General features: G+C 35.3%; 1 protein-coding gene across 1 annotated transcript in view; it reads left to right on the top strand.

Annotated features, from left to right (window-relative positions):
- LOC111061093 overlaps positions 1–17,600 on the top strand; it is a 29,150-nt gene that overhangs the window by 1,658 nt on the left and 9,892 nt on the right. The window contains exons 2-4 of the mRNA XM_039440347.1: positions 6,770–6,926; positions 12,464–12,767; positions 14,722–15,924. Of these exons, the coding sequence (XP_039296281.1) occupies positions 6,770–6,926; positions 12,464–12,767; positions 14,722–15,924 (1,664 nt within the window). The remainder of the gene's footprint in view (positions 1–6,769; positions 6,927–12,463; positions 12,768–14,721; positions 15,925–17,600) is intronic.

Here is a 17,600-nt window from a genome sequence, read left to right on the forward strand (position 1 = left end):
CTATCACTCTCTCACACATCCTGCCTCTCTCTTTCACACACTTCCTCTCTCTCTCTCTCTAAATTTGTAATACTCTCTATAAATAATGTAAATCGGTGTATAAGCCAGTAAATATTGTAACATACATAAATAAAGAAATCTAATCTAATCTCTCTCTCTTAATCCCTCTCAATTTCTCATTCTTTCCTATTTTGAATCTCTTCCTCTCTGTTTTGAGTTCGCTCTCTGTCTTTCTCACCCACGCAATTCCATAGCATGACGTAGTAGTGTTGGCGTCACCGTCTATTCTAATGAAAGGTGATAGTCCTGGTACTGGAGCTTATTATACTGGCTGCTTCACTACAGAACCGGATTCAAACGTGAACCACGGGTCAATGTCATTCCAAATGTCGCCAAAAGAGAGCGACAAGGAGGGAGAATGTGGACGATAGTGAGAGAGAATGAGAAAAAGAATGTGAAAAGATGATGGATGCATGATTATTATGATACTGGTGGAGGATGATAAGGAGATGATGAAGAGTATAGAGCACAGAAGAGTTTGATAGTGCGAGGTTTATTGGGAAGATGAGAGAGAGAAATTGAGAGAATAGATTAGAAGTGGAAAAGTTTGAGGTTCAAGAAATTTTTCTTTCTGAATGAGAAAGAGAAGAAATGGGAGAGCCTGGGAGATGGATGAGGAAGAAGAGATAGTCGTGAAGAAGATAGGAAAAATCTGATGGGAATGAGAAGAAAGAAGAGGTTACAGAAAAATTAAAGAGAAGAATGGGGAAAAAATTAATAACACACTGATAGATTGAAAAAAGGAAAGAGGGAGAAGAAAGAAAAAGCAGGATGATGGAATGGATAGAGAGGATAAATGAATAAGGAGATTAGGAAGATAGGTTGCTCGAGAAGATGGAGAAGTAGGTAGAGTTCATAGAGAGATGAATAACGAAGAGGAAGTGAACAAGGAAACGGATGAAGTGGTTAGAACAGAGAAGGAGTGAAGATCGAAAAAAGAGCAAGTAAAAGTTGAAGGACAAGAAAAAAGTGAGAAGAAATGAGTAGAAGAATATGAATAGAAGAAAAGGCAATGACAAGCAGAGAATATGACATCATAATAATGAGTGTGAAATATAGCATAGGAAGACAGAAATATGACCTAACCCAAGAAAATAAGGTAGACCCAAAAGAGAATATTTTAGCAGACTTGAAATTACATCCGTAGACACCAGAATAGAGAAAAGAGAGAGACTTTATAAAATAAATAAAAGACAGTAAGAGAGAGGGAGTGAGAGAGTGTGTGTGTGTGAGTGAATTTTAGTGACTGATATATTTACTTGTAGAGAGAAAGATATAATATCATATGGGGTGAATGGAAGAAAGAAAGAAAGAGTGTGAAAGAGAAGATGAGAGTTTGAGTGAGAAGGAGTGAGTGAGAGAGAATGATTGTGTCACTCACATTGAAAAGTGAGAGAGTCTGAGTGAGGGAATGAGAAAGAGAGAGTGAGAGAGCGACAAAGAATGGCAAAAAGATCCAAAATAACTTTTGAGACTGCAGAATTTTTGCGAGACGGATATAGCTTGTTAGGATTAGTAAGGCCAGTTTCACACGGCAGAGACCTCGCTCCTGGAATATCATATTACGGAAGATCATATTTTCATATTTTGCAGCTCTCCTGTACTTTCACATGGGGGATTACGAATAAGCCCGACAGATCCAACAACTATGCCGACGTTGCTCAAACTATGACTCATCACTTTTTCTCAAAGTCTAACTTCCTTAAAAATATAGATAGAAGATTTCTGATTTCGGATTTGGATTCAGCGACCTCAAATTCTTTAAAGCGTAAGTCCCATTTTCAAAAATACCCGAAAAACAGGGAGTTATAGCTGTTTTTAATTATAGCTTTCCATTATCATATGATTATATAGTACATACTAAGATAATAATACTCCTGCCCACAAAGGGACAGGCAAAGGTTTAAGAAGTTTTTGAACACCTGAGAAGTGTATACATAAACATTTTTAATTTTTAAAAAATTCTAGTTTCCAAAAAAAATATGAACTATGAAAAGATGAATCCAATATGAAATCATAAATCATCTCCACTCATCACCAAAAAATAGGAGTGAAAAGGAATGTTGTACAGTAAAAATCACTGAATTTCAATTGTCATTAACAATCCAATTTATCAGGTTCAAATCGTTGAATATCACTTTAAATTCCCAGCAATTATTGACTATTTCTTTTTACAATCAGAAAAATCTATTATGAACATACAGTATAAACATTGTGCTGATCTGAATCGATCTATGGTATAATAGGAATTGAGAGAATAGAAAAGTCATGGCATTCCAAGTAGTGATGTCTGTGTATTAGAACTGCTGAGTTGATAATGCATACTGAAAAAAGTCATGAATAGCTCAGACCAGCCTGGCGACTTTGATGCTTTTGAAACCAAATCTTGTTTTATTTTTATTAAAGATGATACGGAATGAAAACCCTGATCATTAGTACAAAGCTTTGTATCATGAGTAAGATTGACAATCATGGCTTGTCGATTTTAGTTGCGACCTAAATCCTCATTCCTCAGTCGTAGAACTATGGACCAAGCGCGAGCATTTGCCTTTTATGTCATATACCGTCGACACAAACTTATGAAATTATGAAAGCTTGATAGCTTGAATAGTGATCTGATATTTGTTACACGTTTTTATTCTAAGACATAATATGTCTTAGACTAATTTTGAATGTTTCTTCAATCGGCAGGAAAACTTTGGTTTTTCAAAGTTATCTTACTCCCTTATTTTGGGGTATTTTCAGAAATCAAGATAAATAACCTACCAAATTTCCTACACGAATACAGTGTAAGTTGTATTATAATAGCTAGAGTACTTACGTACTGTATAGTACAGTACCTGTTCGTTTTTACCGTATAATATATGATAATAGAAAGCTTTATTAAAAAAACAGCCATAACTTCCTTGTTTTCGGATATTTTCGAAAACGGGACTTACGCTTTAAAGAATTTGGGGTCGCTGAATCCAAATCCGAAATCGGAAATTCTATCTATATTTTTAAGGAAGTTAGACTTTGAGAAAAAAGTGATGAGTCATACTTTGTGGAAACGTCGGCACAGTTGTTAGATCTTGCCTCTGCTTGCCTCGAGGGGAAAAGACGTGACAAAACGAGGTTCTTGGATAGGAGTCACCATGTGAAAGACACGATTTGACTCAATGTACTTCGACAAAAAAACGAGAACACTGTTCAGTGTTCAAGTTGCACGTCTCCTATCGTGTGAAAGAGGCCTTAATGCTTCAATGTTATGGAATTATGAATTCCTCTATAACTGGTTTTTCCTCCACGCCGACATTTCAGATGGACGACTCCTAAAACAGATCATATTCCATTTTCGCACAACGGCCATGGAACCAAATTGCATAGGATGTTAAGATAGGATTAGAGGATGAGATAATATGTTCCAATACATATGTCTTCAAATTATCGAACTTTGAACAAAAATATTTGGGGAAGTGGTAGAATCAAAGGTTAGGGATTTTTTGTCATTTAATTTATTTTTTATTTCACTCTTGTTTTATTCTTAGCTTGTTATTTATTTCGAATCTAATTTTTGAATGAAGAATGTTGTAATGTTTCAAGGAGACATATAAGGGTTTAACCTGTTGTTTCCATGTATGTATTTATGCAAATAAATAAATCCATGCAAATAAATTATCTTCAGAAAAACACATAGAGAGGAGGAATGTAAATCTTGAATGAAAAAGACTAAGAAATTGTCAAAAAACCACTGATTTATCAATAATTAGAAAGACCGGTTTCGGTTATTACACCATTGTCAATCTCTGATAAACTGTTTATCTTAGTCAATTTCTTAGTCGATATTATAAAGTCTTAGTTGATATTGTGGTAATTATTCATATTGAATGAAAAAGACTAAGAAATTGTCAAAAAACCACTGATTTATTGATAATAAGAAAGACCGGTTTCGGTTATTACACCATTGTCAATCTCTGATAAACTGTTTATCTTAGTCAATTTCTTAGTCGATATTATAAAGTCTTAGTTGATATTGTGGTAATTATTCATATTGAATGAAAAAGACTAAGAAATTGTCAAAAAACCATTGATTTATTGATAATTAGAAAGACCGGTTTCGGTTATTACACCATTGTCAATCTCTGATAAACTGTTTATCAGAGATTGACAATGGTGTAATAACCGAAACCGGTCTTTCTAATTATCAATAAATCAGTGGTTTTTTGACAATTCCTTAGTCTTTTTCATTCAATATGAATAATTACCACAATATCAACTAAGACTTTATAATATCGACTAAGAAATTGACTAAGATAAACAGTTTATCAGAGATTGACAATGGTGTAATAACCGAAACCGGTCTTTCTAATTATCAATAAATCAGTGGTTTTTTGACAATTTCTTAGTCTTTTTCATTCAATATGAATAATTACCACAATATCAACTAAGACTTTATAATATCGACTAAGAAATTGACTAAGATAAACAGTTTATCAGAGATTGACAATGGTGTAATAACCGAAACCGGTCTTTCTTATTATCAATAAATCAGTGGTTTTTTGACAATTCCTTAGTCTTTTTCATTCAATATGAATAATTACCACAATATCAACTTCTCAACTACACAAAAAGTGAATGTAAATCTTTTTTTTTTTTTTTTTGATCACTGATATCAGAGGGTACATTACTTCCAGTCATGAGTGATATTTCATTTATTCATAGACAATAAATACAATGCAAGCAAAAACAACAGGCATTCACCCAAAACTGCTTTGAACCTCATTTTGGAATACACAGTCTAGAGGTTATGTAAATGATAACTTAATTCACACACTATTTCCAGTTTAAAAAATGTAAGTAGCCTACTACAATAATCAGATTAATTAATTTTAAATCTATTACAAATCCAAACAAAAATCTTCCTTCACAATCACAAAAAAATATTAAAAATTTCACTTAAATCCACAAATTATACTCATGTTTAAATTGTTGATATTTTTGTAATCACTAGTTCGGGAGGTGTTCACATTTGTCAGGTTTCCTCGAATTCAAGAAATTTTCTTGACGTTTGTGTAGAATGAATGTGTTTTCCAAACCAAAAGTCTAGTTTACAAGAACAGAAACTTCAATCTTTAATACCAATTTAGACCCTTCTTCAAGTTTTGTTGGTTAATAATATCATTTGTCTCTGATAATAAGCTGTACTAATCTGAGTTGGACCATAGCGAAACAATAGCGTAAAAAGATATCCCATGGTATAGGGCGTTTATGTCGCAACTTTTACTATTATATCAAGCCGATTACTGTCCACTATTGTTACTGTTTTGACCGGTAAGAGTGTATGAGCGGCACAATATGGGGAGACTACCAGCGTCATAGAGCTTCACGGGGAAGAGCTACATGGACTATCGGCTTGAGATAACAGTAAAAGTGGCGACATAAACGCAATATACCATGGTATATATTATCTACTTATGCTATTGTTTATCTATGGTTGGACTAATTTGTTTGCTGCAGTTCAAATCAACTTTCATTCTCATTTTCTTCCTATTTTCCATGACTTTTCCAGAACACATTCTTTGAGGCTAATATAATAGTATCTTACGTCACAAGGACAGGAAGGGGCCTTTTGCAGGCAAGAATGATGTTTCTAGTCGAGGTGTTAGCCGAGACTAGAATTTCATTCAAGCACTGCATAAGATACTCACGTCCAAGTAACGTACACTATTTTTTGTCATAATCTAAAGGAGAAAAAATGAAATATAAAACATTTCCTGCTTATGCTGAATTTACTACATGCATTCTATGAACATAACCTAGTTTACAAATTCCGAATCAGGAATTTTGTGGAAGTTGACAAAACTTCCGGTGCTGAAGGTTGGGTTTTGTAGCATTTTTGCTGTTCCCTATTTCGGAACTAGGAAACATACTCGAGAAAACATATGGTTCATTACAGTAGAGCTTAGACCAGTTATAGAATAGACACAGCCCATTGTATATTCATACTGAAAGTCGATGAAGCCAACATCTACTGCCATACACCATATTGTGACGTCAGCATCGGATAGAAAACAATGTAAACAAATAATTATTATTTAACGAAAATCCTAAATAAATGCTGTAAATCACCCCGAAGACTTCTGCTACTGCAGACATTGACAACAGGGTTAACAGCTAGATGGAAATTCGATAAGAACTACTATCCAAAATTAGTTGCCAGCCCGGGAATCGAACCCGGTACCTCCCAATTGCCAGTCAGGAATGCTTACCCTTACACCAAACAGTCAATCTCTGGATAGCAGCGCTCATTGTATACGAAGCCATAGCGGCCAACCAGGTACAGATGGAATTAAATAGAGAATGCATTTATTCAAATTCTAATTAATATATAATTATTATTTAACGAAAATCCTAAATAAATGCTGTAAATCAAACGTGAACAAACTCTGCAGAAAAGTTTTCCATCTGATGCTGACGTCACGATATGGTGATGTGGCAGTAGATGTTGGCTTCAGAGGCTAGACAGACTTTCCAGCTTGTCTATTCTATAACTGGTCTAAGCAGTAGAGTATGCTGTTATGAGAATAATATGTTAATTTGTTCTGCAAACAGCTGTTTACCGGCTCGATTCCATGCATGGGAAACAGCTGAAATTGAATGACTATGAAAAATACATTGTTAACAATACTCAATAACCAAGATTCTAAATTCGAATCCTAATTTTTTTCAGGTGAAATAACAGACATCAAATTCCTATGTCTGAATGGAACGGTTTTCGACCAGGAAACTAGAGTATGTGAGAGACTAGACGAAGTGGACTGCTCCAAGACAGAGAGCTTCTTCGATCTGAACCTCCAGCTCTATGGAAATAAGGCTGGTCCTTTCGGGTAACTAAATTATATATTCTCAATTAAATTAATTAATAATTAAATCGAAATACATATAATTAATTATTAAATTATAAGACTATAGTGAGGTCCACGTTATAATGGCAGTTGAGAAAGATAGGGGGACAGCGTTGTCAATTCTCTTTCTCTCCATATAGTCCAGTCAAGGAAAGGTTACAGAGGGAAAAGTTGGGAAGACAATTTTTGACCCCGCAGTTCTGTTTAGGGTAGTAAGGAGGTAAACATATCAAAAGTCCCCACCCCTACCCCCTGTGCTAAGGGAGTGGGGGTGGTTTAAAGGTGGTTTAAAGGACTTGACAGTCACATAATTAATTGAAGCTCACATAATTTCCTACAATATTAATTTTGAAACTTTTTTCAAATATCCTCTAGTTCTCGAGATATCCGCTCTTGAAGGTGTGACATTTTTGAAAAAAAACACGTTTGCCATAAATTTTTTTATATTTTTGCTCTTATAAATTTTTAAAAATCGATGGAATGTTGATTATGAGCTTATAGAGCATCAAATTCTCTTCAATTTGATGTATAATATCACACTTTTACGAGTTCCCCTACACCTTTTGCAGCAGCTTTAGTGTGAAATCTCTATTTTTGCAACAAAAGACCAATAGACAGAGGAATTTGGAGGGAATGTTTTAAACAAAATTTAAGACTTTTCAGCTCTGTTGAGACTAGTTAGGAGGAGAACATATCAAAAGTCCGTACTCATGTGCTAAAGGGATGAGGGTGGTTTAAAAGTTGCATTTTTCAGCGTTTTGCTTCCACGCTCATATCTTGAGAACAATGCGTTCAACAGACATAACTAACGATTCAAAAATGAAGCTTGATAAATTCCCTACACTTTTTGTTTAGTGAAATTTTGTGATAAACTCTTAGAATTATGTTTTCTTATAGTGGGGTTCACGTTATAATGGCAGTGTTTGATTGGCAATGGTATTGATATCCTTGTTTATCATTCAACAAAGCGGATAGCGCTGTCTCTTTCTCGCCGTTCAACAATGTAGATTTAATAATAATTGACAAAATATTTCATCTTAATTATGAAAATTCATCATGAAATTATTTTAGAAAAAAATAATTTCATGATGAATTTTCATAATGAATTTTTATTTCAGAAAAATAATTTCTTGTGTAATAAAATATTTAAAAGAATTTTAAACAGTATATAGTTTTTGATGATCAAATAATACAAAGCGGATAGCGCTGTCTCTTTCTCACCGTTCAACAATGTAGATTTAATAATGATTAACAAAATATTTCATCTTGATTATGAAAATTCATTATGAAATTATTTTAAAAGAATAATTTCTTGTGTGATAAAATATTTAAAAGAAATTTAAACAGAATATAGTTCTAGATGATCATTTCCTTCATAATTTATTGAGATTGAATATCTCGTTAATTAGTTGTATTTCTAGTAAGTTATTAGAAAAACGATCTGGAAACGATTGCAGAGCTAAAAAAGGATACTGCTATCTGCCTTGTCGAACGATAGACAAGAATAGCAACACCAATGTTAATCAAATACTGCATTTTAGAGTGAACTCCACTACAGTAACTGTCTGAGAATTATTGCAGTTTAGCCTGGCAGAACCGGCTCTATAAGAAAGGTCATGGTCAAAATATTATCTTGTTTATAGACGGTATTGATCACGTCACCTCTGTTAGCTTTGAAATGCGAGACTAAAATTGAAATTTAAAGTTCAAATATCCATATTTTGTCGGCGATTTTATCGCTTAATCTTGAAATATTGAGGTCTGAATATCAGGTTTTCTGGATTTTGTTAATATAACTCTTCGACATGCGGGATTTTTCTTAGATTTTAAACGTGGAAATGTAATTTGAAATAAGAAATTGAAGTTGTAATATCAATATTTTTTCCATTTTATCGCTTAATCTTCAAAAATTGATGTCAAAAGTTCAGGTATTTTGATTTTGTTATATAACTGTTTCAAGTATTTAATAGACCTATTGTTCTCCTGTTGTAAATGTGGGACTGTGATTTAAAATCAGGAATATTATGATTCAAATCAAATCAAATCAAAATTTTTTATTCACAATTCAAACAGTTGAGGGTCCTGCCAAACTCAAAAGTTTTTCGGCGGGTGCCCAGTTACAGGAAAAAATGAGTTACAAAAGATAAATAAACTTAGACAAATTAAATATTACACTTCAAAGATTTTAAGTAAGAAATGTGAGAAAACTATTACAATAGGCAAAAATAAAATAAGAAATATACATCAGATTTTGATACAGAATTAATAAAAAAAGGGAAAAATGAAAATTTATTAGAAAGGAATGAAATAATAAGGAAAAGGGAAAAATTGTTTTACACAAGATATAGTACATTTTTATCGTTGAGGCAGGCGGCAGTGACAATAAAAGGAAAATTTTAAAACTTCAGCCAGCAAAAATTGAAAAATCCTAATAATGAAAGCATATGCTGTCATTTTTTTTAACTTGACGTTTCTTAAATTATGTGTACGTTTGTAATATTATTAGTTTTATAAATTGATTATGCTGTTATTATTGAGATACATCATTAAGCTGCGTACACATATTCGCGCTTCCAACCCGCACCGAGCACGCTCCTCCCTCGTACCGCCCTCGTACCGCCCTCGTACCACCATCGAACCACAGTCGCTCCGCCCACGCACCCATCATGAACGTTACGGAAGATGTTAGATCTTCAATCGCTCTGCTCGAGTGACGTTCGGTGCGGAGCAGAGCGGAAGTCTGTACGCACCTTTACATCCTTCTTAGAGTAATCACGAATATTTGGAGGTAGTCTGTTAAATAAGTAGGAATAACATAATGTAGTGATCTTCTACCATAAATATTATTGAATGTGGGTACTATATATATTGTCGGAGATCTTAAATTGTAGGGTGAGGGAGGAGCAAGGAGTCTATAGTATAAATTTTCCAATAAGATTCCAATTTTCCAAAGATTCCAATATCAATCTATATTCACTAATTGTATTACTACCATGTTTTGAAAGATTCAGATTCGAAGCTCAGTTATCCTGAAATCTTTTTTTACATATTATTATTTTTATTGTCTACAGTGAGGACCACGTTATTTATTTATTTATTTATTTATTTATTTATTTATTTATTTATTAGATAGAGCGAACAATACAATAGTCGGAAAAGAAGAAACAGGCCATTGCCCAAAACTTCTTCAATTTCCTGATTTTGTCACAAATCGTCCAAATATTATGTAGGTTATGTTCATTTCAATTTCAACACCAAATCTTCAATCTGAAACTATGAATCAGAATAAACAAAGAATTTCAAATTTAGATAGATTGATAATGAAACTTCAAAACCAAACAAAAACCAAACTTCAAATATTCACAAAATATAGAATAAAATCACTTAAATTTTGAGCTCGAAAATATCACTTTCACCATAGCTACAACAGCTGTTATAATGGCAGTGTTTGTTTAGCAATGGTATTGATATCCTTGTCTATCATTCAACAAAGCGAATAGTGCTATCTCTTTCTCGCTTTGCTGTGTTGCCAGCTCATCTTTCAACAATGTAGAATTAACAATTAATTAACAAAATAATTATATCATCTTAATTGTAAAAATTCATTATGGAATTATTGAAAAATATTATTTCTTGCTTAATAAAATATGATTGGTTAACAGGTCTCGAATATGTATAACAGAGAAGATAGTTCTGATCTCATATGAACCTTCCCATCAGAATGATCTCATTATGAATAATTTGAGTCATCGAAAATATAACTTACTATGATGAGCATTATCCAATATTGAATTTCCATTTTGATATTTTGGGTGGGGCTAATTCTGGATTACATCACACTGGAACTTACTTATATGGGAGCCTAAAATAAGTTATTATGACTCATAAACTGGGAACTTGGAATAGCTAAGATGATATAATAATTACTAGCCGTCAGGCTCGCTTCGCTCGCCATATCCGTCTGGCCCGACTGGATCGACTCGCTTCGCTCGCCTGCATTTTTCATTTGAACATTTTTATCATATGTTAGTCGGGGGCCAGACTAAACGTCTGGCTAAACGGATATGGCGAGCGAAGCGAGCCTGACGGCTAGTAATATAATATTCCCAGGATTGAAGTAGCAGTGCCCAATCAATTTTTCCGCGATAAATGCATTTAAATCTTTAACTTGGTGCCAACCTAACAAAGTCAACTCAACTTAATGCCAACCTGACAAAATTATTAATTTAGTTGCCAGTTAACAACTGTTTCGAAGAGGTACTCTATCTAGATTATAGTTCTATAGTAACATATGATATGGAAATTTCAATTATAATTAAGAGATTGGGAGAAGAAGAATATACATGCTAAAAGACGAACTTTAAACCCTTAAAAACCACCCTTAGAGTTAAAATATCGCCAAAAGATTTCTTAGTGCACCTCTAAAGGGCCAAGTGAACATACCTACCAAATTTGAATGTTTTTGGTTCGGTAGATTTTTAGTTCTGTGAGTGAGTGAGTGAGTCAGTCAGTCAGTCAGTCAGTGAGTGAGTGCCATTTCGCTTTTATATTATAGAGATTTACAGGAAATTGTTCTATAATTTTCTCAATTTTTTTTACTACATCTTTCCATGCTACTTACAATCATTGTTTTCTTTTATTTAGCTATTTTTCCACATTCAGATCCCTCTACAATTATTCTCTCAATATTCCATCCTTAGTTTTCCAGCACTGACCCAGAGAATGTAGAAATAGACTCTCATGGATTGTTTTTCTTCATCTAACTTCAGTGAGGCCCACGTTATAATGGCAGTGTTTGATTAGCTACCCTTGTCTATCATTCCACAAATCTAATATCGCTATCTCTTTCTCGCTTTGCTCTTCTGCCGGATCGTTTTCTGACAATGTAGGATTAATAATTAATCAACAACATATTCCATCTTGAGTATGAAAATTCATTATGGAATTATTGGAAAATATCATTTCTTGCTTGATAAAATATAATTGATTATTTTAAACGAGAATGAACAGTCAATATTACATCAATAAACCTGTATCAGCTACCGTCTATAGAAGGCATTGATATTGATTGATTGAGTACATTATTTATGTAGATTACAATATATATACTGGCTTTTACACTTATATACAATAGCTTACAATACAGCAAAATTATGTATGAATCTTAGAGATGACAGAGGTTCGGCAACGTTGTTCTGCTATCTTTCTCCACTGCTATTATAACGTAGACCTCACGATCGACAATAATAGTATTATGTAACAAAAGATTCCAGGATACCTGAGCTTCAGATCTGAATCTTTCAAAACTCAAAAGTAATAAAATTAGAGGATATCGATATTAGAATTATAACTCCTGATTTAAAATTACAGTCTCACATTTATAACGTGGACCCCACTAACAGTCCTTCACTCTCAAACTACTTCACAATTTCATTTTCTATATATTTCAGCATCATTGTTTTTCTTCATGACTATTAATTTTTTTTAAATTTTCTTCATTTTCCTTCATCTTTTTCCAGCATCGAGCCAGAAAACGAAGAAATAGTTGAAGAAGAATGTGACCCTGAAGACGAAGAGGAATGCCAAAGAACGGATGACGGAGGAGTGAGAGAGGAAGATGAGGAGGGAACCGGTGGAGGAGTACCAGGAGGAGAGAAAGTGCCATTAATCAACAATAATAATGGGGGTGCAATTCAGCAAACCACATTTCCGCCAATCAGTGTGGCCACCACAACAACTAATAGACCCAACGTGTTTTCTTCAACTTCAACTGCACGGGTACCAACCTCCACGCTGCAGCCTTCTACCACTGAGCAACCAGCTGTGAGTAGAGAAAATATAGAAAGTTTAATAGAAAATGGGAATATTTTTAGGGAAAAATAGCTATGACCCCTGTCTAACTGTGAGGATATTCATGTGATGTTGTTCCATATAGAAACCATAATTAATAGAACCATAGAGAAACAATAGCGTAAGTAGATATCCCATGGTATTGGTCGTTTATGTCGCAACTTTTACTGTTAACTGAAGCCGATTATTGTCGATTACTGTCGTTTTTTACTGTAAAAAACGAACCGTTTTTCACTTAATCATAGAGCAACAATAGCGTAAGTAGATATCCCATGGTATAGGTCGTTTATGTCGCAACTTTTACTGTTAACTCAAGCCGATTATTGTCGATTACTGTCGTTTTTACTGTAAAAAAACGAACCGTTTTTCACTTAATCATAGAGCAGCAATAGCGTAAGTAGATATCCCATGGTATAGGTCGTTTATGTCGCAACTTTTACTGCTAACTCAAGCCGATTATTGTCTTTTTTACTGTTTTGTTTGGGTGAGAGTGTGAGAGAGTGAGAGAGTATGAGGGTGAGGGTGGGAGAGTATGAGAGACTACCAGCGTCACATAGCTTCACGAAGAAGAACTTCTTGGACTATCAGCTTGAGATAACAGTAAAAGTTGCAACATAAACGTCCCATACCATTGATATCTTCTTATGCTATTGCTTCTTTATGATAGAACTGAGTTGAAACAAGTGTTTAGAAATAAGTCTTAACTTTTAACTTTATAAAGTGTATAAAAACTCAGGGAATCGAAGTGCAAATTTTTAATGAGAAACATGAAGAACCCAATATAAAACCTATAAACTTGAGAGTTAATAGGAAATAACATTGGATAATACGGCAAGGCAGAACATCTGAAAAGATCTCTCTGCCAATAAAAACCATAAAAATAGATAAATGAATAAGTTGAAACAAGTTATTCTCAGCTTTATTTATTGATTGTTTCATAAAATAAGTACATCATTAATATGATAGATAGAGAGAGAAAAAATAATGCAACCTTGTGCTATTCCTCTCCCAAATTTAGATAAGGTTACACATAGTCCGAAATAGGTTAAGTCTTGTAGTTGTTCACTTCACAAAATTCTCAGTCCTTAATTATTTTCATAAAGTAGATTTTCAAATTTGGATGCTTCAAAACCAAAAATAGAACGGATATTTCACATAATGGGGGTATTCACAATGTTGTTTTAGCCAGCTAAAGTGCTATTTTGATAACTCTGGATTGTGAATGCACCATCTAAAACCAACTGCCATAAGCTAACTGCAATGGCGTTCCAAGCAAATAATTTGTGAATTATCTAATTAAATAATCAAATTTATCAATTAGAAAGTTTATAACCTTACTTTCACCACCAAATATGACCAAAACAAATATGGCCGCCGTTTTAACAGAGTTTGCTAGAGTTAGCGGACTCAAACCTGCGCTAGCCTATCTGCTATCTCATCTGCTAATTTTTTTCAAACTCACTACTATAGTATTGAGTTAACACAGACTTAGCATTATAGCTGGAGTTGGCGAATAGCTCAACTCAGCTAGCCAACTCCAACATTGAGAATACCCCTAGTTATCACTTAAATAGAGACGATTCACATATTGAAGAAATAATTTTGAAAAAGAACCGAAAAAACAAACTCAATTCTGAAACTTTATCCATGTGATGTTGTTGTAAATTGAACTGGTCGAAACAAGACGTGATACTTAGCTTTATTGAATGACATGTATACAGATTGTAGAATGTCTAGTAAATGAAGAATCATGAATCTTGGAAAAATTATAATTTTAAAGCCTCCTCCTAGCTCTATTGTATTTTCTGTGTTGATTATTGATTGTGTCGATACAATGTTGTGAAGCTTGTCTTCTATATGCAACTACTCGAATAAAAATGAAATTTGATTGATTTATAATTTTATATTCATGTTTTTTGTTTTCCAGTTCCAATCGGGAGACCCCGACACAATCGCAGCTCTGTTAGCACTCCACAATGCTTTCGCACAAAGTCTGCAACATCATGACATCAACAACAAGCAACAACAGGAGCAACAACAGGCTCAACAACAGGAGCAGATAGAACAACAGCAACGAGACATTGAGGAGCACCAACGCAAACAACATTTGCAACAAATCCAACAACAGAAACAACAGGAGCAGTTGCAACATCAACAGGCTCAACTTCAACAACACCAGGCGCAGTTGGATCATCGACAGCAGAAGATCACACAGCAGGCGGCAAAACAGGCGGCGAACGCCTATGTTGCAGCGGTCGAAAGTCAGGCTCCACATGCTGCTACAGCGAAACCGGTTCCACCACCTCCACAAGTTGCGCAGCAGAACTTGAGGTTGCAACAGGTTGCACAGCAAAACTTGAGGTCGCAACAAGCTGCGCAGCAACAGGTGTTGCAAGGCGTGTTGCAACAGCAGAATTTGAGGCCACAACAACAGGTGTTACAACAGCAGAGCTTGAGGCCCCAACAAGTTCCACAACAACAGCAGAACTTGAGGTTGCAACAAGCTGCGCAACAAAACTTGAGGTCGCAACAAGCTGCGCAACAACAGGTGTTGCAAGGTGTGTTGCAACAAGGGTTGCAAGAGGTGAGGCAGCAACAGCCCACCCATCGCTTCCCGGGACAAATCCACTATGACACATCAAAACAACAAAACCCTGTCTTGCCTTCACAACAAGAACAGCAACAAAAACTGTTGCAGCAACAACAACATCGGTTTCCTCAACAACAGGTCCACTATGAGACCTCAACCTCCCCCCAACAGGATTCACCACAACGTTTCCCCCACTTCAACTCTAAACCAGAATCCAACCCAAGGTTCCCCGCTCAAATCCACTTTGAAGCCACTAAGAGCCCTGTGATTGGTGCGGAGAGGTTTGGAGGTGGAGCCTATGTTGCTGAGGCAACTAAGAGTCCTGTGATTGGAGCAGAGCGGTTTGGGGGCGGAGCTTATGGTTCGGAAGTGACTAAGAGTCCTGTGATTGGTGCAGAACGCTTTGGAGGCGGGGCTTATCAGCAGAATTTCGGGCAGCAGAGAGGTCAGAGCGGGGAAAGACCTAAGCCGTTCAGTTTCCATCAGTATGATAATCAGCCCAGTACTACGGCATCGCCATATTTGCTGCATCAGTTGAAGGTGATATATTTGATTGATTAGTCTTTTACTTGATAAAGTATATTGATGAACTAAAATTAAAATTCATAACAATTTCCAATCATGTTTCCACCACACAAAATTTGATTATATCTTATTATCATATTCGGTCTCAACTCACACTTATGTTACTCAGGTCGAAAAGAGACTCAACTCTAGAGAGAGCAATGCTTTCATGTGCTTTCGAATGGTGACGTCGCGGAGACTAGAATCGTCTGGTCTGAGTGTCACCATTTGGAAACACATGCTCTCCACTAGAGTCCAGTCTCTTCTTGACCTGAGTCGCGTAAGTGTGAGTTGAGCCTTTAGGAAGCTCCATGCTTTGAAAGTACATCTTGATCGATCCCTATCACTCAAGCCATAACTCTCAAGCCATTTTTATAAGAAAATTTCAATCAAATTCCAATCAATCGATAGCATTTCAATCACTCCCTCACTAGGTAGATTGTGGTTAATTGTGCCTATTATCTGATCATAATTGAAGCTTTATTAATGATTATCAGTTTCTCTTGTTCATATTACGCTTCAATTCTTATTTTGTAATATATTACGTCTCCACTTTCTCAATTACTAATATTAATTATCGTATGGATTAATATTCTACACAAAAATATTTCACATATTTTATCTAAAGATGAAAGCAACAGCACAGCAACTTTCCCTTGACTTCATCAACTCTCATTACTCTCCAACTACAATGAGAGCCGGTGATGAAACATGTATTTATTGAATGAAAAAGACTAAGAAATTGTCAAAAATTATTATTATAATTAATGATTGATCGTTCAATATGAATAATTATCACAATATCAACTTCTCAAATACACAAAAGAAAAAAAACATGTATTTATTGATTTTCTCACAAAAAACTCAAACTTTTCTCTCAAAGTTTCATGGGAAAACCATGTCAAACAATAATAGCAAGCTTCACTGCTTGACTTTCATCAACTTTCACAAATTTCCATCAACAATGAACGGGAGTTTGTGATAAATACACATGTTTTTATTGATTTTTCACATAGATTTCACACTTTTTTCTCGTTTTTCCACAGGTGAACCGCGTCAAACAAGAGCAACAACACAGCAACTTCCCGCGTCAGGCGTCACAGCGCAGCATCACAACACCAGCAGTGGCTGTCGTCACATCAACAAGCACCACTACTAGCATCAGATCAGGAGCAACTAAAAAAGGGCAACTACACACTGGCAACGACAACTTGGGGCCACTACACATTGGCAACGAGGGGCCCTTACACACTCGCAGCGAAACTTTCCTCGGTAGCAGTGTGACGTCATCTTCGTCAGAACTGTTGCCTGGAAACAATGAGACTGCGCATGCTCAGTCAGCAGAATATGAAGACTATCAGGAGGGGTATGTAGGGGCGGATCCCTTCTTCCAGGATGTGCCGAAGATTGGGAGGAATAGGCGTGATGTGGAGGGTGTCGTAAGGGATAGTAGGATACAGGAAGGAGCAACTTTTGGTGGAAAAGTTGCTCGTGTGAAAGGGTCCGTGAGGGATAGTGAGAAAGAAAAAGGAGCAACTTCTAGTGGAGGAGTTGCTGGTGTAAAGGGGTCTATAAGGGATAGTGAGAAAGAAAACGGAGCAACTTCTAGTGGAGGAGTTGCTGGTGTGAAGGGGTCTATAAGGGATAGTGAG

Source organism: Nilaparvata lugens, chromosome 13 (assembly GCF_014356525.2).
Source record: "Nilaparvata lugens isolate BPH chromosome 13, ASM1435652v1, whole genome shotgun sequence".
NCBI classification, from domain to species: Eukaryota; Metazoa; Arthropoda; class Insecta; order Hemiptera; family Delphacidae; genus Nilaparvata; species Nilaparvata lugens.